Source organism: Nanorana parkeri, unplaced genomic scaffold, assembly GCF_000935625.1.
Source record: "Nanorana parkeri isolate BGI_ZX_2015 unplaced genomic scaffold, ASM93562v1 scaffold179, whole genome shotgun sequence".
NCBI classification, from domain to species: domain Eukaryota; kingdom Metazoa; phylum Chordata; class Amphibia; order Anura; family Dicroglossidae; genus Nanorana; species Nanorana parkeri.
Genome location: NW_017306447.1, coordinates 687,446 through 712,863, shown reverse-complemented (window position 1 = coordinate 712,863; position 25,418 = coordinate 687,446). Strand labels below are relative to the sequence as shown.

The following is a 25,418-nucleotide window of genomic DNA, read 5'->3' as shown; positions in this document are numbered from 1 at the left end:
GGGGGGGGGGGGGTTCATAATAAAGGAATTGTCAAAAACTGGCTTTTGTTTTTTGTTGTTTGACTTTTTCAAGGTGTGGTGTGTTTATTTACTTTTTTGTGAATGAGTCTGATATGAATTTGTAGGGGAACCCCAAGCCTTTTTTTTGGGGGACACCAGGGTCCTCCCTAACATTCCTACCAGACCGAAGGGGTCTATTTTTTGACACAATTTCCAGGATTCGGTCCACTTTCACGGGAAAAAATATTTTTTCGGCTTTGCTGAGCCGAAGCATGTTCGTTCAAGTAGGCTGGCTGGTGAAAGGGAGATCAGCAGCAAGATATAAACAATCATCTGAAACTGCAGACACGAAGTATGCAACTGGTTAATTGGATTTAGGTTAGCATAGTGCGCCTAACCTTTAAAGTCTAGTTAGTCATCACAGTCTTACCATTTGTTTTGTAATTAAAGCAGCTACATCTAGTAGAAAAGACTGTCCCGCTTGTGCTGTTACACAGTTGTAATAATATGACACAATGCATAGCCACGGATAATATTCATATTAATGTGAAGTGAGAATTTTATGTAGTTCATTTTCCTTAGCCATTAGCTCATTGGCATTAGTAGCTGGTTATTATAATACCATCTTGTGGGAGTTTTGGTTATTGCACCATGTCTTTCTGTGTTCCCTCCCATCTATGATGTATTTCCCCCTTCTTCAAGAACTAGTTGTTTAGTGTCATGGTTGCCTATAGCAGGATCACATGTATATGCTAGCTTGGAAACATTATCATCCTTGACCTTCAAATACCATCTGTTCATTTATCTGATGTATCGTGTTGTCTGCTGTAATCTGCTGCTGCACTTCGGTGGATGAAAAGGTTTTTGGTGAGTTCAGCTATCTGATAAGGATTGTCCCCAGTGATTATATCTGCTTATACAGGCCAGGCATAGAGGTCTCAGAAAGGGATACATCGCTAATACAACAATCAGAGTCAGAATACCGCTGCTGGCTCTGTGAAAGCAGTGGTCCTGTAGTGATCTGACTCTCCTTCCATTGAGTCACAGAGCTCTCCAATCAGCTCTAGTTCTGGTTCAGCAAGGAATGCATACGAACACTGCAGTGAGACTGCTGCTTCTACACAGAGAGCAGCAGTCCTTCTCAGTAGCATGACACTAAGAGACAGGCTTTCCTACTATAGCTCTAGCTGCTTTACGATCAAAATGAATGGTAATACTGCAAACGCTAACCTGTTTTTACTGCTCTTAGGTTTTATTGACAACATTTTCAAATGAGCTTTAAGGTTACATGGCAGGTTAATGTACCGACTAATATTTGAAATACACAGCCTGAATATTACCTTCTGCACTATGTATGTGCTGGGCCTGAGTCCAAATATCTTCCAGATAATCTTTAATCCTCCAGCTGAAAGGTAAACAATTTTCCCCAAATACAGCGATATTCATGTAGTTCTTCACCAGAATGGTTTTATTCTGTGAACTGGAACACAAACAGCCAAGTCAGACAAGCAAACTTTTAGCAAGTATTGTAATCACAACTTAAATGACTGTCTAAGCATCACTGATTTTTTAATACAGGATAAATCCTAGCACAGCCATATTGGCTCATTACTCATTTTGGCTCAGCTTCTTGGTTGTGCTTTGCTCATTCTCTTAACTTACAGCAAATTTTCCAGATAAAGTGAAAACAATTACTTCTATGTAGTCTCTAATGATGGGAAATGCCCACAAAACTCTTATGATCTTAGACTAGAGAGATACAAGCAGCATATTGAAACCAGAAAAAGGCATGTTTCCAATATTAATGTACTTTGGCACACAAGTTATAAGGATTTATGTGGAGTGTTTTTTTTAGTGACAAACCCACTTTAAAGAGACCCTGTCACCCTGCCCATTCAGGCCAAAGTGACAGATGCTTTTCATAGCGCACCCCCTGACCTAGTTCTACTCACATGCCGAGGGCACCAATGCAGCTCCTCTATCGGTCACAGCTGCTGCATAATAACCTTTTATACTCAGTGTGGGGAAAGCATGTGACCTCCTCCCATGCTGCAGTACTCTCTGCATCTGTCACATGACAGAGGATGTGACATTGGCCCATGTAAGTGCCAACACCTAGTATTTTATGCTAGCTGCAACGGAGGAAGGAATGGCAGGGGAGCACTATAAATGTAAGTATAAGGTGGTTGGGGGTGTACATGAAAATGTTTTCACATTTTTTCTGGAGGAAGGAAAATTTAAGTAAAAACAAAGAAAATCATTTTGCTCATTAATTATTTAGATGTTGTAGTAAAATTTACCTGTGACTATTTGAGATAAGCAGAAGATTTTCATCATGAAAAATGTACATCCATAGGCATTTCACATAGTCTTCCACATGCTTTGCCACAAGGAGGTCCAGGTTGGCATTACGATCAACAACAGACAAGATTTGGGACAGAAGCGGTGTGACAGCGGTCTGAACACGTTTCCAAAGGGTTTGCCTGCACAGCATAATATTTTTATTGTATTATACAAAGAATGTTACAGCAATCATATCGGTTTCTTTAATACAGCAGCTTACAATAAATAAAGCTACCAGCTTTCTGAATGTGTTTTTTTTATTTTGCTCTATTGGGATATACAAGTATAGCTATGATGATGCTGCAATAATGTTTCATAAATACTAAGGTAATAGGTAGCTCTAAGGGAGGGACTAGTTTACTCTTCTTCAAACATTAATACATGAATGAAGTTTAAATTGCATCTAAAACCAAATTATTATTTTTTTGGGGGGGGATTGAGTAGGGAGTGATTAAAACACCATGAACAAAAATGCACAGAGTCGGACTGTCTTTACTATAAAGTCAGTCCGACCCTGTGCTTTTTTGTTTATGCTAATTGCTGGTTACTGATGCGGTAGACAGACCTTTCAAAAGGGTAATTTATAGAGCTTTGAATCTCCAGGAGTAAAACAACCCTAACTTGTTCTAATGATTAAAACCCCTAATTCGTATTTTTCCTGTCTATGTCTCACTGGGGAGATTTTCCTTCGTCAGAACACAACCGCATAGGTGATCTCTCCAGAGAAAGGGGAATCCTCTCTTAGACAGTTGTAACCAGAATAAGTGTCTCTACTGGAAGCTTTCACTTTTATTTCTGTTCTGGTGACAACTCAAAATGTTAGACTATGACCCACTTTCAGTCTCATTGACAATAGTCACCAGGACAAATAGAGAGAAATCTTCCAAATTGGGATAGAGAGCAATAAAAACCTGACATGAGTTCTAATTCTTTCCTCCTCTATCCAGAACTATAAAATAAAGCTTTAGATAAACTTTATTTTGAGGTACCTGAAAGTTCCAGCTTCCTGCAGAGCATCCTGATTTGCAGCCTCCCGTATGACCCATTGTTCAGGATTATATACATTTTCTTCCTGTATTTTTAGCAACTTGAACAGGCGGTTCTTCAGCATTTTTAAGAAAGAGCCTATGGGCACAAAACACATTAAAATGTCAATAAATATAGAGGATGATAAAGTAATACAGAGTGCCAAAAACTAGTCAGTCTAGGTGCCAGAATTATAGAGAAGTGATTTCACTGAAATAAAGACAAAGGCTACAAAACGTTAGTCCCCTCTGGCAGCTTTATACTTAACATCTGCTATCTTCCTAGTTCCTGGAATAAAATAACTTCCATCTTGCTGCAGACTAATGACAACAGAAGCTGCGCAATCCCATTCCATGTTTAATTTATCCAGCCCAGGCAGGTGGAAGACAAGGTGTAGGTCAGGATAAAATACAGTATATAAATAGATTGAGTGGCCAGATTATTATGACCACCCCATCAGTACTTCGTGATGACTCCACGAGATGACTTTGTTGAGCAGCCTCGTGACTCCACGAGATGTTGAAAGGTGATGCGAGGAATCTGACACTGCACTGTTGCCCTTCTGTTGTCTTGTACCAGTCTTGCCGCTCTCCATTCTGCCCTAACATTGACTAGTCGCTGACGGCCACAATTTGCACGTTCAGACCCAGATTTTCGGATGACAGTCCAGTCTTTAAACACTTTAAGAACAGCTATTCTTGAACATTTAACGAATTCTGCTGTTTTGCAGATACTCGCTCCATGGCTGAGAGCGCCAACAATCATCCCATGTTCAAAAGCTGGTAAATCGCGTTGTTTACCCATATCTTCAGAAAAAAATCACTTCTACTGTCGTGGTAAACAACCTGCTTCCCTATTTATAATGGTCTGGCCCTCTAGCAACTTCAGCGCAAAATTATAGCTAATTATAGCTAATTTGCCTACAAACATCTGGTGGTTATAATAATCTGGCCACTCAGTGTATGTATTTTATCTATGTATTAAGTGGTTCACCTGGAGTTCAGCTTTAACATTACCAGGTGTGCATTTAGCTGTTGGTCCAGGTTTTTACTTTAAAGACCATGTCTCTAGGGAGATGTAGTTCTGAGGCGTGCCGTGGTTAATAGGAACTGACCTCCCAGCAGCTGCTCCTCTGGGAATTTTACAAGCCTGGTGATGATGTCACAGAGAGTAAAAAAAGTTGGTTCTCGCTCCAGGAACACGGTAAAATAAAAATAATTACTGCTAGGGCATTATGTAGAGATGGAGAGAAAGATTTTGGGGTACATATGGGTAATGCCTAGATATGCACTTTAAAGTAAACCTATCATGAGAAAAATATGGGGCCACCATCTTTCTGAAATTACCAGTTGTTGGGCTCTTATACCTCTATAACACTAATCTAGGACATGTATGCAGAAAAAAGAAAGTTGAAGGGTAACCTGCATACTTACTCCGGGACAGTGGTTCAATGTATCTCAATGTATTAAAGCAAAAGAGTCAATATAACAGCCAGGTGTTTCGCATTTTCAGAGGGGATATCAGCAATGGCCTATGAAGGAAATCTGACTGGTTGCTGTGGGTACCAACCCTTTTATTCTACTGAATGCAGTTCAATATCTTAGATTTTCTTTCCAGACAAAATTACAGCAAGTGCAGTAAACAATTCTATTTATTGCCCTCTAAAGAAAGAAATCAAGGTGGTATTAATGGCTGTCACCCATCTGTTCAAGTTATTAGGGATGTTCAGATACCAAGTACCGTACTCGGTATAAGTACAAGTACAGACACTTTTCCAGTTTCAAGGCTAGACTAGAGACAAATTCAAAAGTTAGGAGGCAGCTGTCATTTTCTAAGGAGCACACGGAGCTCCTGGGATTTGTACATCCCCATTTTAATGTATGATTTTGTTTTATAAATATATATCAGTGATGCACCGATACCATTACAAGTACTGATACTTGCCCAAGTCCTCACAGATACAAGTACTGATACATTTTTGTTTATTGTCATGTGACAGTTTTTCTAAAATAATACAGACTAATGATTTCAGGGCAGTGGCGGAGTGCCAGAGCCAGATCCCAGCTGCAACCACTGCAACCCTGGTAGTTCTCGTGAAAATGCCAAGTATCTGTACTGGTATCTGAACGGGTATCTGAACATCCCTACAATTTATACTAAGAATCCAATGAGTGGACTGTTACTTGTAATTTGGTACCAGTAAAGGCAGTTTTCAAATACACCAAGCTGAAAATTAGGAATTTTGGATTAATAATATTATTGACAATTATTAATGCTGTATTTTAAACACCAAAAGGTATGTTGTATCTATTCATACTGTATAAATCTAAAGCTCAAATAAATTCTAACATAACAAATGATATAAACATACTCTTTATCTGATCTTCTGTGCTAAGGAGGCTTATTAGGATCTCAATCCTTCTGGTGCTACGGCTTTCAACATTTTCCTCATCCCTTAATAAGCCTATGGCATTCTGAACACAGCTTCGGATGAGAATGGTGGTGTCCAACATCTGTAAATACATGAAAATAAGCTTGTATGACTTCATGGTGATCAGGAATAAACACTCCTTATAAGGGAAAATTCAATAGAGCATGCAGGAATATGCAAAAGTGAACAGAAACACCCAAAACAGGAAACATAAACTAAGATTGAATTGGTCAGAAAGGTCTCTGCTCTCACTCGGCTCAATTTCAGCAACTGTTCAGCAGAAGTGCCAATAACACATTCACATTCAGTCACTAGACTGAAAACCTACGTGTATGTAGGTATATGCAAAAGCCAATCACAAAAATACATAAAAAACCTGAAAATAATGTAAGAATTACTGCTTCTGGAGTTCCCCCATCACATGTTAAAACAAAACTTTTTTTTTTTAGTTTTGGACAGAGAACAAAATTGTAAGACCGAGGAGGAAGCAAGAAAAAAATCTCTACATGATCCTCATGTAATCTATTTAATGCAGACATTCCTGGATCTATTCTTACATCCTCTGGTCTGGGCAGTGGATCATCAGTTTCCATTTCTTGATCTTCAGAAGTTTCATTTTCAGTCTCCATTTTGTCTTCCATATCTATATCCATCTCTTCGTTCTTGTCCTCTTCATCACCCCTGCCGTGGATCTCACCGTCTTTTTTTCCATGGATCATTTCTACCTCCATCTCTGTTTCCATGTTTGTTTTGTGCTTAGTATCATTCTTTCCTGGTTCTTTTTTCTCTGTAATAATAAAACAAAGAAATCAAAACAGAAAGCACAGAAAATTTGTGTTTCGTTTTGGCCACGTAGGCAAGGTTGCCTTCTCCAATGACCAATTACACGCTGGGAGAAAAGAGGTGACTAAGGAAGTAGATTTGCAACAGCCATTTTTTATCCAGTCTTCGATCGGTTGGTGCCATTTTTTTTTATTTAAGAGGTGTAGGACTTGCAGAACACATGTGAGGGACATTAAAGAAATCCTGAGATTATGATATTACCCAGGTTACTTTTTTGTAGTTCTTATCATTTAAAGGGATCAGGAATATCTTGCTGAAATACATTTATATTTCCATCACTCCAGCTTACCTTCAGTATAGAACAGACGGCTTATGGTGAGATCCTGAAGTGCTGTTACATCATCAACCATATCCTTAGACTTCCTCAGATCATCTATGTGAATGGACTGCCACAATCCTGCAAAAAGTAAAGATCATTAAAGGGTCAATCATGATTGTTGATGGACTGAATTGCCCTTTGGAATTTCATATCTCACTGGAAATCCTGTCTAAGATGTTTGCCTCACAAAAGTCCTCATTACCAGGCAGTCTGAATTTTAGGCACAGTACAATGTTTTTGATAATTCTTGTTTAAAGTGTTTTCCACAGCCGAATTGGGATAACACCTAAAAATAGTTTTAAAATGCTTTTTGCAGTTTAAATTGCTTTTACTTGGGTTAGGGTTTCTTGATTTTCTAAGGGTTAACATTTCTACTTGCTTCTACTTCTTTGTAATGTAAGGAGAGGGTATCAGGTGCGAGCGGTTTGTTAACTATGTTGCACTGTGCTGGCTCATTTTATTATAATGAGTCTTCCCATAAGAACAGATCACTGTAAAGGTGCTCAGAAAAAATGGATTCAGCTATTTTGCCTGCTGCAACAAAATATCTAAAAAGGTAAGAAATATTTAAAATATATATTTTTTGGTATGCTGTATGAATGGGAACACATAATGAACATATAGAGGGGTTTTCTCAAATCTGACTGCAAAAGTGGAAATAAACTTTAAAGTTTACAGGTTTATAACCTGTTTTATATCACAGTTTCTGCTTATTTCAATACAAATTGTATGGTTTCCTTATGATGTCCTAAAGAGAAAGCCCAGCACTAGCTGCTCACGTTCTGACTGTCTTGGCTAACTCCAGGCAGAGCATATATGCAGAGTAGATAATGGGGGTATGACCCTCTTCTGACTTATTCGCCTGTGTGTGTAATTTTAACTCCTGATAATCTGTAGTGTAACGTAGGGCTAGTGATACTGGTTTCCAAGTAGCGAGCAGGTGATTCACATCCACCCAAACGAAATAATAGTGTTGGATTTGGTCTTTAAGTCACAAACCAAACTATTTCCTTTTTAGATAGTGGGTTTAGAATTTTCTGATCCTAGAGGAGAGAGGACACAGCTAATGGTTAGGACTGAATATTAACAAATTCAGAAAAGGTCAAGGTGATGTTTAATTATGCCATTTATTTTAGTAAGATGTTAAGCATTTAAGTCAGATGTTATATGGCATGGGTTAAGTGATGTATGGGCTCATAATAGGATGTGAAGTAGAAACAAACTTACCTCCTCGGAAGCCTACATAAGAAGTGCCTCCTTGCATTCTGGGAAGTTTGGTTATGAAGTAGACAAATACAGACGCTTCTTTGAGATTCACCTTTTGTATCTCATTCACAGCAGCGTACCTAAAAAGAACAACAAAGATTTTCAAAAGTATTTAACAGGTAATATAATGGAACAAAAATGTCCCATGTACTAGACAGTATGCTGTGGTCATCTTTGGGGCTGTACTGACTATGGTTGCTCCATCTATCCTGGGCTGTTAGAAGGAAAGCCATGGATGTCACTCTCATGCACTACCACTGGCCACCATACTTTTTCCTGTTCTGGCATTGGTCAGCGGGGTCTCTGATAGGTCTATAACTGTTCTACTGCCTGTGAGTGCATTTAGTGAGTTTGAATAATAAACAAGTGATTTTATAATCATGTGCTAGGTTGACCTGCTTTCTCCTCCTTTCATGTCTTACCCTATGTATAGGTTATGACATACCAGTATATACAATGATCTAGTGTAACACTGAAACCAGTTCTCTCTAACAAAGCGGGAAAACCTTGTGTATCAGCATGCTTAGGTTTTTAAAAGATTTTATTGTAAAGAAACCCAGTTGAATGTGACTTACTAACATTAAACCATGATCAAGGACATAACTCGTAGGTAGAGGTATATTATATATCATATCATATCTATTATATATTATCTATTGAGTTCCTTCAAGGCATGAGAAAATACATGCACTCTTTTTTTTGCACCACTTTTATATTAGATTCATTTAGTAAAAATGTCAGTACAGTAAACATGCTTACTTTGCTGATGCCACAAGATTTGCTCCTTGGGATCCTTCTTCAAAATCAGTCTGTATAATCAATATTAGATTTCCAGATGAGCATTCAAGAAAACTCCTGCATTAGGAAGAAAAACAAATGATATGTGCAACTATCATTCTTGTTTGTAATTGTGCCAGTATTGCTGTTACTACTATTATTACTATTAGTGTTCATCCTTTATCCTCATTTTATTGACATTTGGTGTCTGGCAATAAATTCCACTTAGTTTATACTATTTTATGTAGCCCTATGTAATAAGAATTACCAATGTACTAAATATTATCATATGTGAAAACTGTTGTTAAATGACAACTTAAAGTGACACTAAACTCAGGAGTTGAATCTTAAAAATGCATTCAAGTACCCTAACTATTAACAAAAATGTATCTTATTTGTGTATCACTCGGCTGTAGATCCTCAAATCATCTCTGAATTGGTGGTGACACTGTCCTTCCTTCTGGAGGGTGGCTACTTTTGTTCCCCATGGTCCCTGTGTGTGTTGTAAAGTAGCCACCGCTCCAAGCTCGCTCCTGTGATGGACTACAATCTCAATACAAAATATTATGAGATTGACGTCTATAACGGGAGCAAGCTTCCAGAAGGAAGCATGAATTCAGAGATGATTGGAGGATCTACAGCTGAGTGATACACAAATAAGATACATGTCTGTTCCTAGTTAAGGTACTTGAATGCATTTTTAAGATTCAACTCCTGAGTTTAGTGTCACTTTAATATCTTCTTTTCTTAATCTCTTCTTATTAGTTATCCTTCTTGATATACTTCCAAATGTTTCTTAATATACAGCAATATTTTGCATATTTATGTCAAATAAGTTTGTATTTATTGAATTTGTCCATATGCATCTGTAATAGTTACTAGTTAAAATTTTATTAAAGAAAATTTAAATAAAAATAAATAAACTTGTATCTGATTCAAATTCACCAAATATTTCTGTAAAACGATTACATTCAAATTCTATGGTGATCACAAACGACAGCCAATGCCATTTACTGTTTTTAAGGAACCTGTACAAATATCGCCAAGGTTCATCCAGCAAACGGTCTAGACTGGGTGTGATGATAATTCTATTATCTTCTGCACTGCCAAGTGAAAACTTACCGAATCTTTTTCAAGAATGAGAACTCTGTATCAAACTGCTGCAGGGACAAAATTTCAATGCTACTGACTTGGCTTCGTAACTCAGTTTCTAAAACCTTTCTGTCAGCAGATGTCAGAAGGCGGGAAAATGTTGTGATCTAATAAAAAGAACCAAGATTAAAGCAGATCTCCAGCCAAACATAACAAGATAAAAATGCATAGCCCATTAAAACAATACAATAACAAAATCTGCATTTGTTGCAATATTCAGCTTCAACACAGAGATTTACCCCGTAGTACTTTTTTGCCACTAGTGGTCTGATGTCCAGGATAATTTGACCCAATACCTCTGAGCCCAGGTCATCGTGGACCTGCACCAGCTTGTGACTGGACAGTGAAAGGAGAAGCAGCACAGTGATGAGCTTATTTCTCAATCACTAGGCTTTTTTCTTCTAATAGCATACTTGTTGTCAGCACATGAACTCCTTGTGCTGCTTCTTCCTTTCACACTCCAGTCCTGCTGTACAGGGACTTCAAGTGGATGATATCAGGTCAAATTCAAGTATTTACACTGCTTGCATTTAATTAAAAAAAAATTAATGATGCATTAACAATGACATTATATATTAAGGATTACAGAGCTGCATTAAAACATTTGTCATGGTTCTGCTCGGAAATCCATTTAACATTTGCCACAAATTACGTAGTTATACTGCATATATTCCCTCTTCTGTTATTATAATGGCAAGTAAAATGTCAGATTTGCTCTGACTTTCTGCCTTGGTGACAGTTACCAGGACAGAACGTGAGAATCAATGTCCACAATGGGGAATCCAACAGCCAAACCCTTCTGTACTTTTCCCCAAAAAAACTAACAAACATGTAAACATTTCTATAGTTTATAATAGCAAACCTGTTTAAATCTCTAAAAAAAAAGGCTACTGATGGTTTTGTGTTTGTCTGTGAAGCTAATAATATGCAAAAAAACAAAATGAGCTGAACTCATTACTACTACTACTACTACTATTTCATACTACTTTAAAGGGAATATTACAAGACGTAGAACAGCTATTAGCAGAGACGTGGGGGTCGGACAAAGCATGGCTCCCACTAATTTCATATATTATATATTAAAGCTCAAACTTTCAATTAATTCTGCTAAAGATATTCCAAAGACAGCAACACAAAAGTTGCTTAAAGTTTGTCTTTTTTTAAAGCAGCCACAACCTGAATAGAAATGCCTGCCCCCTGTCAGCAAGCTATAGAGAAGGAGCCTTGCTCTATTTGAAAGCAGTGGTCTCTCTGCAGGGGCACATCACATCCCTTCTGAGTTAGAGCTAGAGCTTTCCAACTTGCAAATGTCATGCTCCCTGCTGAATAGAGAGCTCTAGCTCTGACTCAGCAGGGGGCCTGTTGGACCTCTGTAGAGGGAGCACAGCTTCCACATAGAAAGCAATGGTCCTTTTATGCAGCACACTGGCAAGGGAAGGCTTTTTTCAAAAGTAAACAAACTATATAAATTTGGGCATTTTTTGTTATGATGTGACCGGAATATATTTAACTGATTTAAACTAAATGTTCATTTGGCTTTTAAAACTTCAGGCAATCAGCTAAATACAAAGATAGAATGCATACATGGGAGTAGTTTTACCTGCCAAAAAATTGTATTTCTGTCCATCCAGTCTTGAGATTTACATATCTCTGCCACACAGCATAGCCCTGTGAGGGGACCAAATCTTTCTATGCTGCTGTTTAACTTTCACTTACAGTTCCCTTCCCCACCCCCACACTATGACTGGCAAGAATCAGCATGCTACCTGCACTCTAGTATACCTGACTGGTTTATTGTGCTGCTACTCCCTCTCTCTGCTGTACACACAACTACAAGAGGTGGATGCCAAGTTAATTTCAGATACTTACAATGCTTGCATTTAAAATATACATTTAATGATGAATTAATGTTTAAAGAGGTGTATTAATGTGTGCCTTTTATGCCCGCCTGTAGTTCGGCTTTAAGGAAAATACGTTAGAATAAAAGCTGCCACTGCTGACTGGCTCAGGACAAGTATAGAGGTATGGAGCCCTGATATCACTACTTCTTACTCATTTCAGGTCAGAGACTCTCTAAATAAAAGAAAAAGGATGACAGACCCTTATGTCTGCACATTCAAAGACAAAAAAACATTGCAGTTTTGTCATTTCTATCTCAATGGGTTAATTTAACATTGTGAGTCTGTGAGAGCCATGATATGTTTGCTCCGTTTGCCGCTATCAACAGTTCTAACATATGGAGGAGGATGTGAGCACACACATTGCCTAACGTTTTTAAATATATAGGACTCTTGAAGAAATTGGGTCTTTGATATTATTCACAAGTATGGTGTTTATCTGAAATTAGTTTATGTTGCTGGTTTAGTTGTAAATAATGCTTATGGGACTTTAAGACCCAGGTGGTTACCAAGCAGGTGGAGCAATTTTAAGTTTATTGGAAAAATAGTAATAACTGATTGTAACCGTGTTTAGAAAATTAGGCAAAGTAATACCATACCTCTGTGAAAATGGTATGATCATCAAATCCAGTTGTCACATGATAGTAAAGGAAATCTAATAATGAACCATGTTTCTGCTTCTTGAAGTATTCCTCAATCAATTCTTTCCGGCCTAAGCGGATGACAGAATCAGGTGTGGCACAGTTTAGCAAGACCTGTACGGCTTTGTTCTTCACATCTTCTTTGATTTGAGTATCAGTATGTGATTGCTTCATGTTCTCTGTCACTTGAAGAACAACTGAAGCACAAGTATCTGAATGGTAACCAATAAAAACATCTGAAGGCCTGTAAGTCTGGGTGTTACCAATGGTGTAGGCTTGTTTGCCTTTAGTGAAATCCTCTACCCAGGCTTCCAACACGCAAACGATAACCTTGTGTTCTTTTTTCAGGAATGTGTTTATATCCAAGTAATGTTTCTCAAGACGGTTGATGAGAGGAATTGGAAAATCTTTGTACACGACTTCTTTTTCTTCAATGACTACCAATCGGAACTTTGGATGGACTCTGCACTTGACACGATGTGTGCCTAAGCCCAGGTCAACATATTTTTGGCCAGCTAGATAGACATAGTATTGGTTCAATGCATCATAGAGGCTTTCATACAGGTTCTGTAGATTAAGCAGTATAACCATCTGTCCAGTTTCCATGCAAATCTTAACACGGTTGATATTTCGGCAAACCTGAGTATATTCTTGGTCCTTTGGAAAACTGGAGCCGAAGATGATTTCTGGTTGTTGGTTTTCCTTGAGGAAAGCTTGCTGAAGGATTTGTAATCCAGCATAGTTTTTGGTTAATATTAACAAGTAACGGCAATCATCACTGTCACTTCTGATGTTCTCCATCACCAAATCTATTGTGTTGCTACATTCTATATTTCTGCTTTCATCTCCTAGGAAAATTTCCAAGGCATTCACCTCATCTTTCCCGCTGAAATTCCTCAGGACAGCCCTAGCAATTTCATCCAGGGTCAGGCTGGTTTGAGACTGCTTGGTAAAAGCAAACACCATTTTTATCAGACTGTAGAAATCTCGTAGACCAAAGAATTCCTTTTCCTGTTCCTTTAAGGTTTTGCAAACTTTGAGATACCTCTCTGAGAAGTTAGAGAAGTATTGTGAGACTTTACAGAGAATTAATTTATTGGAAGAACAAATTCCTTTTGCACTTTCAATAAGCTCTTTTTTGTTTGGGTCACCTCGGGATACAAATATCCCTCGGTTCATTTTTGCTGGATCCAAAGCCCAATTAGAGATGCCAATAAATCCAACTTTTTTGTGTGGTGAGGTGTCATCATCAATGCATCCATCTTCTAGTAAAGGATGAAGTGTTTTTAAAGGCATTTTAGGGGAGTCTTCTGCAAGCCCTATTTCATCAAGTACAACTACAGACACATATTCGTTTAGATTCTTCCCTTCCTGGAATCTGGCACACTGCCTAAATGTACCAATAATCCCTTCTGGAGTTGAATGAGGACTACACTGAAAAGACACCAAGTGGATCTGCTTAAGGTCCTTATACAATTCTGTATGAGCTGTTTGGCCTTGCATAGCATCAGCAACAATAGTCTTTGCAAGAGACTTTGAACTTCCAGGTTTTCCAACCAGAAACAATGGAATTTTTAGCTCGATGCAGATGACCATCATAAAGAGGTTTTCCTTCAAAGCAAGATTTCTTGCAATGGTGTCCCTTAATTGTACACCTGCTAAGAAGAGCTCCTGAATGGAAGTTATTTCCTGTAAAATAATGGTGGGGTCTCTATAAGGCTGAGGAAATAATTTACATATAGCCCTCCTGAAAGAATCTTTGGTTTCCAAAGATGCATGATAGCACACGCCAACAGCAAGAACCAGAGACCAAGCTGCTTTATCTACCACACTGTCAGTACTTATTCTTCTCCGTGCCAGGGATAGATGATGTTTCAGCCTGTCATGACGGCTATAAAACCATTTGAAGACCTCTATGCAACGTTCCACATCCCTAAGGCTTACGAAGCTGCACTCATCATTTTTGTTTCTCATGTAGGACTGAGAGGCTGAAAGGACATCTGTTAACAACTGGATGTCAGAAGTAGAAAGCTGAATCTCTTTGGATAAGCGCAGCACAATCTGCTGAATGTATTTATTTTCAGTTTCATTGTTTAGTTGCCCAAAATCCCATACAAGTGGAATCATGCTAGGAGGCAAAGCGTGCACCCGATACACAAGCTGTCTCAGTGGAATGGAGCCAAGCCTTTCTTTTGTCTCATCTGCTCTCACTCTATAACCTAGTCCAGCAGATTCTAAACGTTTGATCATGTCATCAGTGTGCTTTCTGTAAGGGTTGCAAGCAGCAATGATATGTAGACCACAGTCTTCTTGCAAAGGCACCCCTTCTACCGTGTGATCACACAGGGCTTCTTTGATGCTGCTAATGGCCTCAGTGGTGTTTGCTTCATCAAAAAACAATACAGTTTCACATCCCTCTAGCTTGTTAATCTGTGCAATTTCTTGGGCTTCCAATATTTTTTGGTAGATTGTCTCAGAAGTGGTACCACCATGAACCTTTACAAGCTTCATGTTTTCTGTTTCAACATATCCCTTACACAAATGACACAAGAATTTAATCAGCCTGGTTTTCCCACAACCGGTTTCTCCCATGATGACTACAGGTATTCCACATCGGAACCTCATCTTAATTGCTAAAATCTTTAGCATGTTATCCATGGTGAGCTCATATGTTTCATCAGGGTCCATCGGCCACTGAATTCCTAGCACCATACATAAGCTGCTTATTTTCTCATGTCTGGGCAACTGGTCAAAATCAGTATTGAATGGCACTCTCTGAACCCTCAAGCCTTCATAAAGTTGCAAGGACATAACATTTTGTCGAATTATGCTGTTATTTCTAGGATTGATGGCATCCACCCCACCCGCATTATTTGGTTCCAGGTGGAATCCTATAAATGTCATGGATGCATGGTCTTCATTAAAGAATATATAGGGATGTGGCTCAGACTCCCATCTCTTGCGCATTAAGAAAGGTTCCAGGTCCTTGACTCCATCAAGATTAATCTCATATCTTCCTGGGCTTTGATCTGCAATGTGCATAGAAGGAGTAGCAAAGTCTTTTGCCATTAATATCATGAAATTCACCACAAAGTTTTTGAATCCTTGCAGTGTATCTCCAACAAACTCATGGTTACAGAACACTGAAGCTTCACAGTCTCTTAGCTGAAGGTTTAGAAACCATGCAAAGTTCCGGAGTTCAGACCATGAAGGGTCAACTATGCCACAGTAAAGAAGAAATATCTGCAGACATTGTGCTGGGTCTCCTTCGGTGTGTCCTTCTATGTACACAAACGCATCTAGATTTTGTCCCTGGTCAAAGCGAATCAGGTATTGGTACGGTCTCTGGAAACATTCACTACGAAATTCCTCAATGTCCATTCCTGGATCTCCACAATCAATTACATCAGTTTGTGTAGTTTTTGTGAGAACCTCTTTTGGAGAGCAGCAGTAAATCTTAGGGAAGAAGTCAATGAAACCATGTTGCACAATTCGAGGAACCTGCAGGTAAGAGAAAATAATAATTCTCAGTCAGACATCATACAACATTAGCTATGCATGTTTTTTTTCTTTATTTAAAGAAAATTGCTTCTTCAAAGTTAACATAAACCCCATTATTTAAATCAACTCAAAACAACTCCCTTGATGTCCTCTGTGTGACTCACATTGCAGTTACCGTGCTTCTGCAGCATCCTCCCACCTCTCTCAAGGATAGTGTCACACAGTAATTTTGCTTGCAAGCCCACTAACACTGATCCCTCCAAGGTCACCTTAACCTCCCAAACTCAAACCCCCTTCCCCCCCCTCCCCATCCTGGGGACATGCATTCTTTCTCGTCCGCCTCACCCAGTACCGCTGATACTGATTCCTTATGCTTGCCCATTATGGAAAAGCATAATTTATACGTTTTATTTAAAATACATTTGTGTTTTAAAGAATACATGGCTGCATTAATTTGTATCTGCTTATTAGCTTTAAAGCAGGTATAAAGCCTATCTAGTTGATATTTATTTTGCTAAAGCACTGTGTATCATAATGATTGCCATAGCTTTCGGGATTTTTTTTATTTTGTTTCTTAGAAAATCCCAAATTTCACATTTCCTTTTTTTAATCTTAATATAGCTGATATTCTCCATCCTCTATGCAGCTACTTCTTGTGTCTACATAGATTCGCTCCAGTGGCGGTTGTAGGTCATTGATCTGGACAGTCTTTCTGATTCTGAGAACGATAGAAAATTTCTGCACAACAAGCATTGGCATAGATGCTTATAGTCACTAATAGAAGTGTATGTGACAGGGTAACAATGCTGAAACACAATTAGGAGGAGTGTTGTCGCCCTCTAACAGGAAGCTCCTAAAGCAAGAACTTTATGACAGGATCTCCACGTCTGGCAACTAAAAATTCTGGAGTTAGAGAGAATGAATCTTCCTAATGGGGACGCAGACAGCAATAAAAACCCAACAGAGGTTATTTCCCTGCGCCACTGTTTCCAAATCTAATAGAATGTTTTCCCTATTTTTATACCTTAAGACGTTGAGAGAAACAGTCATTAATATAAATATTAAATAAAAATATAATCAATTCTTACAGATTTACATTGTTTTCTAAATAAAGTGTCTGAAGATTCCAAAATCTCAATGATGTACAGGTGACTGGGCAGACGCTTCCATATTCTTCCCTCAGAATCCATCAGATATTGCAGGACAAGGAGTTTAAACAGGAACTCTGAAATGCCACTTTTCACCTGTATTAAACAAACAAATATATCACAAGATGAAATACCACAGGCCTGACAGAGGTCGTATTTCATTCTAAACAAACATATCCTTGATCTGAATAAACTATACATACTTCTCTCTGTATTATGTCAAATAATTGTACATACTGGTCTCTGTCCTATGCCAAATAAATTGTACATATTGGTCTTCGTTTTGTGTTGATGTTAATTGTGAACAATCTCCGAAAACATGTGTGCATGCATATTAACCCCTTCCTGACCAATGGGGGGATTTTCCTGTCGCCATCCTTCTGTTCGTTAAGGACCAGTGATGGGATAATCCCGTCATGCGGTACACAGAGCTTAGAAATACTAAGTATCAAAGCCCCTGGAAATGAAAAAATGTGCCCCCTATTTTTTTAAAAAAATAAAAAATTTAAAATATAAAAAGTTTTATAAATTTACAAAAGAAAAAACAGTTTAAAAAAATGTTTAATAAAAAATGTATAAGAATATATAGCGCCAAAGAGGCTATTAAAGATAGGAGACAAACATATCACATACCACATTCTAAAATTGTTCCACACTAAAATTGTATTCCACTCCTTGTATTGTGACATGTAACTCCCAAAATAAAGTGAAATCCCAGGCACATGATATACGTTATAAATCAAGACAAATATAAGAATATATTATTAATCTCTTCACGGCCCATCCCATCTTGAAGTCTGAAGGGGTTAAATAGACTCCAGGAAAAAGCCGAGGGGAGTCTGTTCAGTTTTGTAGAGCCAGTGGCCGGCTTTACAGTAGAAGCGATTCGGGCGGCTGCCGCCAGATTGCTTCTACGATCCGGTAACTGAATGAAAAAAAGGCCTTTGTCCTTAAGGGTTAATCGCTTTCTGTTAGCTACACTAATTATGTACACATTATTATTGCCAACACTGTGAAAAAATGTGTTTGGTTTTTTTTCCATTTGTTTGAAAAAAATAAGAATTTCTATATGTATATGTCCCATCCACTTAAACACCATTTTGTTCTTTAACAAACGGTATATAATATGTGTAGGTGCAATGAATGAGGAAGATGGAAATGATGGATAAACAAACACATAGCAAAAATGGCAAAATTGCTACGGTCCCCAGAAGCGAAAAAAATTTCTTGAATCTGTGCAACTAAGGCGTTAAAGTGTATGTAAACCCTAACAATGAACTTCTACTTTCTCAGTTTTTGGCCTGATAACTATAGTATTAAAAGTTTTTTCAAATAAAGACATTTGTGAAAAGGACACCGTTCATATTCATATGCCCAAACTCATCCGTCCTGTCCAAAAAAAATGGGTGCCGACCGACAGGGGCATGCCATGGCTGTCACTAGTAATCCAATGTATGTAAAGCAAAACACATGACAATTGCACTCATCAATTCGTCACCAGCTTTACAGCAAGGTGCACCCAATTTTATCTTCTGCTCCATGTGCTCCAAGATGGAGACTCTGATAGTTTAGAGTTAGGACCGCACTATAAGAGGTGCCTTGGCGCGGCTGTGGGGCTTTCACATTTTCTGCAGAAGACGTGTATCCAAACCTCTGTTATTAACCTTAGTGGTGAGACAAGTTTTTTTACATGCTAGCTTGTGAGTGTGCTTTATCATTATCAGTTAGCACTGTCCCCAGTTCTCTCTGTGGATTTCCCTTACCCCTATGCTGTAGAGATAAGGAGAGGGGAAGGTGTTCTGAAGTCTTAACACTTTCTGTGATAACGCTGCTTCCTCGCAGATACAGTTCAGTAAGTGAAGTCAGGAAGTGTGTGTTCTTGTTAGGACCACCAAGTGAAAAACAAAAAGGGGGCGTGGCTTACCACGTGTGACGCAGATTCAGGAGCTCCTAGGCAAATTCCTCCAAATCCTGCTATTATCCTGGGCATCCTCTTTTAAACACACCTGTATCGGCCTCTGAATACACTTCTGCCTCCCCTGCCCCCTTCTTCACTCTTATGTTAGGATCGACATTGTGGTGCATCATGACTAAGAAAAAGCATGCACTAAAGGGCTGGCAGCGCGCCTTGAGAGATTTGCCAGGGAGGCTCCGGGGACGATACCTCCCTACTCCACCTTGAACGATCTCTGTGGCTCCAAAGAATATGAACGGGATGATGCTCCACTACTGCACTAAACAGTGCCCCTTGACCGCCACACCCATGCTTGCAGATGTGTACTCAGCCGTTCAAATGTGTAACTCTTCCCTGGCTTTGCTGTCAGACCAAGTACATGGCATGAGAGTGGACATTTCCTTTTTCTGAGTGACTTGGAAGATATTACCTCTCCCATGCAAATTGATCTCAAGCTTGCTTTATAGCGGTCTGATGCTAACTCTGCAGTTTGAAGATCTTGAAACGTAACAATATTAGGGTGGTCGGTATATTGTAAGCTGCGAGAGTTGGGGGACGTCTCCACGGTGGGGTCCCCGCAAGTAGTGCAGAAAAGAAGTGTGAAAGAAGATTTTCAAAGAAAGAAGAAGTGGAAAAAAAACTGGGTCAATTGAAACTACAATATTCCATGATCTACCCAGCCAGACTTTGAGTTATTGCAGATGGTACTACTGTCTTCTCTGACTTCCTAACTTTGGCCTCCACCTGGTTGGACAGGAGATCTCGCAGACGCAATGGTACCTGATCACTTTGGTTCCCATTGGCTCTGATGGTGATTCTGCTATCCTTGTTTCATACTATTTTTCAGGCTGTCAACTATCATCAGTTTACTGGTATTCTGCTTGCGGAGATGGATTGCTTTCTATATTTGATTCCATTGCTCGCCAAGTTGTGTACGCCATCTTGCCTTCATAAGTTCATGAATGTCTCGGTGGATTGCTCAATAGTTGCAATGTCTTTAACCCCCTTTTTTAGCTCCTGTGGGGAGCATGTTTACATCTGTTTGATGCATTTTTTGGAAATCTTAATTGTTGTTTTTCATGATGTTTCTTTTTTGTGTGAATCCCTTCAAACACAATATCCATCCTCTAGCACTAGTAAAAAAAAAAAATTAAAACATGCTGGTTGTAGGAGGGGCTATCATAGGCTGGACTGCAATTTTTTTGTTTGCAAGTGGCCAGTCCTCCTCTGGGCAGCACTATAACCCAACAGTTAATGATTTCCTGTGTCTCTCACTGAACAAGAAAATATTTTTAACAAAAAGTTAGCAAAACGGAACAGCTGAAGAAAATACGCCCATCCTAGAACACTAGCAACAAACTGAGGCATGCTGAGAGTAGGAAAAATATTTTAGTTGGATGGTTGCAATTTTTATATTTGCCAGTGTCCAATCCAATCCTCTAGTAGGTGACAGCATAACCCAACAGTTTCTGAATTCCTGTGTCCCTCAATAGACAATAAAAAATCATTAATTTCCATCATCACTTTGACTGTCAATAAGTATAACTGTGGCCACAAATGAAAAAAAAATATGTAGTGGAAAACTTAACTCTATATATTTACATAGTGGGTAAAGTTGAATAAAGACATAGGTCCATCCAGTTCAACCTATGTGTGTGTATTCGTGTATACATCAGCGCTTAGTTTTCTTAGTCCCCCTTCAAAGACCTATAAATACTTGTTGATCCTGCCAGAGAAGTCAAAGAAGCAACCTAACACAGCTTCTTATGATGGTTTGACAACAATACTGTACTACAACTAAATTAAGAACAGTTTTGTCATGTAGGTTGTACGTTATTGTACTACAGTGGCATGACATTTTTTTGCCAGGGGCTTCGCTATTAGCATTGCCATTGCTGTTTTACAAGTCTGTAGCACCTGGCCACACAAAGTCCTACCCGCTGCTTTCTGGATTGACACCCTCTACTAATTGCAATGTCTGGGAGAGAGAGCATGTGAGAAATAAGTGAAGGAGGATTTGGCTCAGTTAGAAAAGGTAAAATAAGTTTTTGTTTACTTTATTAGGCTTGCGCATGACATAGTAAGTGTATTTGGTACTTGTTTAGATTGTCATACAGGAGCCTTTAGTTAATTACCCTTTTAGAAACAGTACTCTGGAAAGTTGCTTAATACAGTCATAACCATACAAACATTCTTGTGCCTAGCCTTTCTAATATATAGTGTATAGTTGTAGATTTTACCACCATATAGGCAGTTGTTGCTACGGTATATTCTCATATACTGTCTCCCAGCTTCTGAGTGTGCAGGGTGAAGTCACACTGAGAACAGGAAGGCAACTGTCAAATTTTAGCTGACCAACTTCACTTTTTGTTTCAAGCTGAAAAGTTAGACAAAGACAAAGTGAATAAAGCTGAATAAGGCTGAAAAATATAGTATAATGTATAACTGAACATAATGATTCTTGCCTAGGACCAGGCATGAATGGCTTTCTTTAAACTGTGAAGCCAAGAGAGCTACTAGTGGTGCTCTAAGTCTTCATTCACACCAAGGAGTTTGGAATTTTTGCATGTTTTATGCACACAAAAAAACAGATTTTTGTGTGCGCATTTAAACACTAAATTTTTAATAGACACAACAATGCGCCTTTGCACCACAGTCAGTTGTGGATAGAACGTGCTGAAATCTGTCCAAAAAATTGTGCATGTACACCGTGTTGGGTGTTTTTGCACACATGTAGGACCGCACAGGTGTGAACAATCGCCATAGGAATGTGTTGCTTTTTATGAATTGCGTGTTTACGCCAGAAAGGGTCGGTGCTAGGATTTTTGCCTACACAGGCAAAGTTGCCTGCTCCTTATCAGCATGTTTTTTTTTTTCACTTACCTTCGGTGCGGGAGAGCAGCGGCGAGTCAGCGCTGGTCCGGTGGGAGGAGCTCCAGGTGGGGTCCTAATTTAGCTGGCCGGCGACTGCCAGAGGTGCTGCGCGTATTGGGATCCTCTGGCAGTCGTTGGCCAGCTAAATTAGGACCCCACCTGGAGCTCCTCCCACCGGACCAGCGCTGACTCACCGCTGCTCTCCGAAGGTAAGTGAAAAAAAAACATAGCGCAAGCATTGGGGCAAGTACTTGTCAAAATGCCATGTTTTTTCCACCCTCACCCTGCAGCGCCCTCAGACGGCCGCTTGCCTTGCCTTGTGGTAGCACCGGGCCTGATGCCAGAAAACACCTATGTGTAAATGCAGGTCTCAAAGGAAAGCAGTTTATTTTTTCTGGCCCCAGCAATATTGAATTTATTAGCATTTATGATACAACAATTTGTACATTGCTCAGATATTATTTTACTTACAGAAGATGTAATGTCGATATGGAATATTATAGGACAGCTCTTCGATTTCCCATTTAGAAAAGGAAGTAAGGTTTCCAATACTTTGTTCTCATCCACCTCTGGCTTAATGAGTCGAATTATTTTGAGAAGTGGCTTATTACTTGAAAATTTTGACCCAAGTCTTTGGTAAAGCCTTTTCACATACAGAGATTTTCCTGGGGTAAAAGAAACATTTAATAGTGTTATACCGGTAACCAAGTACAATACATTAAAGAAAAAATATTAAAACTGCAAAACTTATCACTAAATGGTGCACCTTTTTCATAGTCACATTGCAGCCCAACACATAGCTGTGAACAGGCCCCATAGCAAAAAAGCCAAAGCACGTGAACTTGCATAAGTGTGAATGTGGACTTACTCTTGGCCTGTAGTAATGTTTGCACTCTTTATTGTACAGTAAAGACTGTAGACAGGCTAAATTAAAGCAAAGCATTATTTACACTGCCACAGTCCTGTAATGAGAATTCACAAAGCATATACATAGTTACATAGTATTTGAGGTTGAATAAAGACATATGTCCATCAAGTCCAACCTATTGTGTGTGTGTGTGTATGGGTCCCTGTGTCATCTCGTTATTAGGAGTACCTGTACCCCTGTATATTACCGTTTCTCAGGAAATCGTCCAAAAGCTTCTTGAATGATTCTAGACTATAAGCTGAAATCACTGCTTGTGGCAGTGAGTTCCAGACCCTAACCGCGCAAACTGAGAAGAACCCCCTTCGCCCCTTGTGTTTGAATTTTTTTTCTACCAGTTTCAGGTGGTGTCCTCTAGTCTTTGTTACGGAATTTATCTTGAAGAGTTTTTGCTAATGTCGCTATGACTATGGAACATTTTGTACATGAAAATCATGTCCCCCCTTAATCTCCTTACTTCCAGCGTGAACATATTTACATTTAGTAGCCGTGTCTCATAGCTCTTGTCCTCCATCCCTTTGATGAGTTTGGTTGCCCTCCGCTGGACTCCCTCCAGCTCAAGGACATCCTTTCTGTGCACCGGTGCCCAAAACTGCACCGCATACTCCAGGTGGGGCCGAACCAGTGATGTGTACAGTGGCAAAATTATAGACTTGTCCCTGCAAAACATTCCCTTCTTGATGCAGGACAGGATTCTACTAGCCTTGCTTACCGCAACCTGGCACTGTAATCTATTATTGAGTTTATGGTCTACAATGACCCCCATATCTTTCTCCATTTCTGACTTCCCTAGCGGCATACCCATTATTGTATAACCCATTTGCTTATTATTTATCCCAAAGTGCATAACTTTGCATTTATCGACATACCTCATACAAACCTCATACAAACCTCATCTGCCACATAGTTGCCCACTCCCCTATTTTATCTAGGTCCTCCTGCAATGTTACTCTATCTTGGTCCGTTTCTATTACCCTCCCAATTTTGGTATCGTCAGCAAACACTGAAATATCGCTGTGTACTCCGTCCCCGATGTCGTTAATAAACAGGTTGAATAGCATGGGTCCCAGCACAGAACCCTGAGGCACACAGCTAATGACACTAGCCCCGTCTGAAAGGGCGCCATTTATTGATACTCTCTGTACCGGTTCCTTTAGCCAGTTCTCTATCCACGTACACACCCTTCCATCTATGCCCATAGACCGCAGCTTGTATAGTAAGCATTTATGAGGTACCGTATCAAAAGCCTTAGCGAAATCCAGATATACCACATCCACAGACCTCCCTCCATCCAGATCTCTACTTACCCCCTCGTAAAAAGTCAGTAGATTTGTCTGACAGGAACGGTCTTTCCTAAACCCATGCTGATTATCGCTAACTATACCATTATCCTGAACAAATTCTACTAAATAGTCCTTAATCATTCCCTCTAACAGTTTACAAACTACCGATGTAAGACTAACTGGTCTGTAATTCCCAGGTTGGCATCTTGCCCCGTTTGAAAATTGGAACTACCGTTGCCCTCCGCCAGTCCCTAGGAACTCTACCCGTCATTAGTGAGTCCTTAAAAATGATGAATAATGGTCTTGTTATAACCGCGCTTAGTTCCCTAAGTATCTTGGGGTGCAGATTATCCGGTCCCACTGCTTTATTCACATTAAGTAGACTAAGCCTTTGTTGTATCCCGGGTTCTTTCAGCCACTTGGCTATATTCTGTGATGAACTAAGTGTTTTATCGTAGGCGTCAAACCCGTTTCCCTCCTGAGTGTATACTGAGGAGAAAAAAGAGTTCAGTACTTCGGCCCTCTCCTTGTCATTTGTGACTAACTTCCCTCTTTCATCCTTTATTGGGCCTATCTTTTCCTTTCTCACCTTTTTACTGTTTATATATTGGTAAAAATTTTTTTATTTTTTTTTAACTATCTATGGCAATATGTCTTTCGCACTCTATTTTAGCCGCCCGTATTGCTAGTTTGCATTTTTTATTGCTTTCTTTGTAGTTATGGAACGCCAATGCCGTCCCCTCTATCTTATATTTTATGAAAGCCATTCGCTTTTCCTTTATGTGATGCTTTACATTTTTATTCAGCCATACAGGTTTTGTTTGTGATCTTTTACTTTTATTACCCAACGGTATACATTTGGCAATGGCAATATGTAATGTGTTTTTAAAACATTCCCACTTTTGGTCCGAGTTCAGTTTATGAAATAAATGTTCCCATTTGATGTCCCCCACTAGGTGGCGCAGTTTATCAAAGTTGGCCCTTCTGAAGTTAAGGGTTTTTGTCCTACCAGCCCTCTTTCCTTTCCTGTATTCAAT

The 25,418-nt window shown here is 39.2% G+C and overlaps 1 protein-coding gene across 1 annotated transcript in view; it reads right to left on the bottom strand.

The window, feature by feature from the left end:
• The window catches only part of LOC108785794 (E3 ubiquitin-protein ligase RNF213-like), a 162,824-nt gene that overhangs the window by 66,558 nt on the left and 70,848 nt on the right, over positions 1 to 25,418 (bottom strand). Inside the window, exons 24-35 of the mRNA XM_018554943.1 lie at positions 22,645 to 22,838; positions 17,286 to 17,441; positions 12,655 to 16,197; positions 10,128 to 10,264; positions 8,988 to 9,083; positions 8,190 to 8,308; positions 6,933 to 7,040; positions 6,358 to 6,587; positions 5,741 to 5,882; positions 3,333 to 3,468; positions 2,301 to 2,483; positions 1,341 to 1,480 (exon numbers count right to left, since the gene is read on the bottom strand). Of these exons, the coding sequence (XP_018410445.1) occupies positions 1,341 to 1,480; positions 2,301 to 2,483; positions 3,333 to 3,468; positions 5,741 to 5,882; positions 6,358 to 6,587; positions 6,933 to 7,040; positions 8,190 to 8,308; positions 8,988 to 9,083; positions 10,128 to 10,264; positions 12,655 to 16,197; positions 17,286 to 17,441; positions 22,645 to 22,838 (5,184 nt within the window). The remainder of the gene's footprint in view (positions 1 to 1,340; positions 1,481 to 2,300; positions 2,484 to 3,332; positions 3,469 to 5,740; positions 5,883 to 6,357; positions 6,588 to 6,932; positions 7,041 to 8,189; positions 8,309 to 8,987; positions 9,084 to 10,127; positions 10,265 to 12,654; positions 16,198 to 17,285; positions 17,442 to 22,644; positions 22,839 to 25,418) is intronic.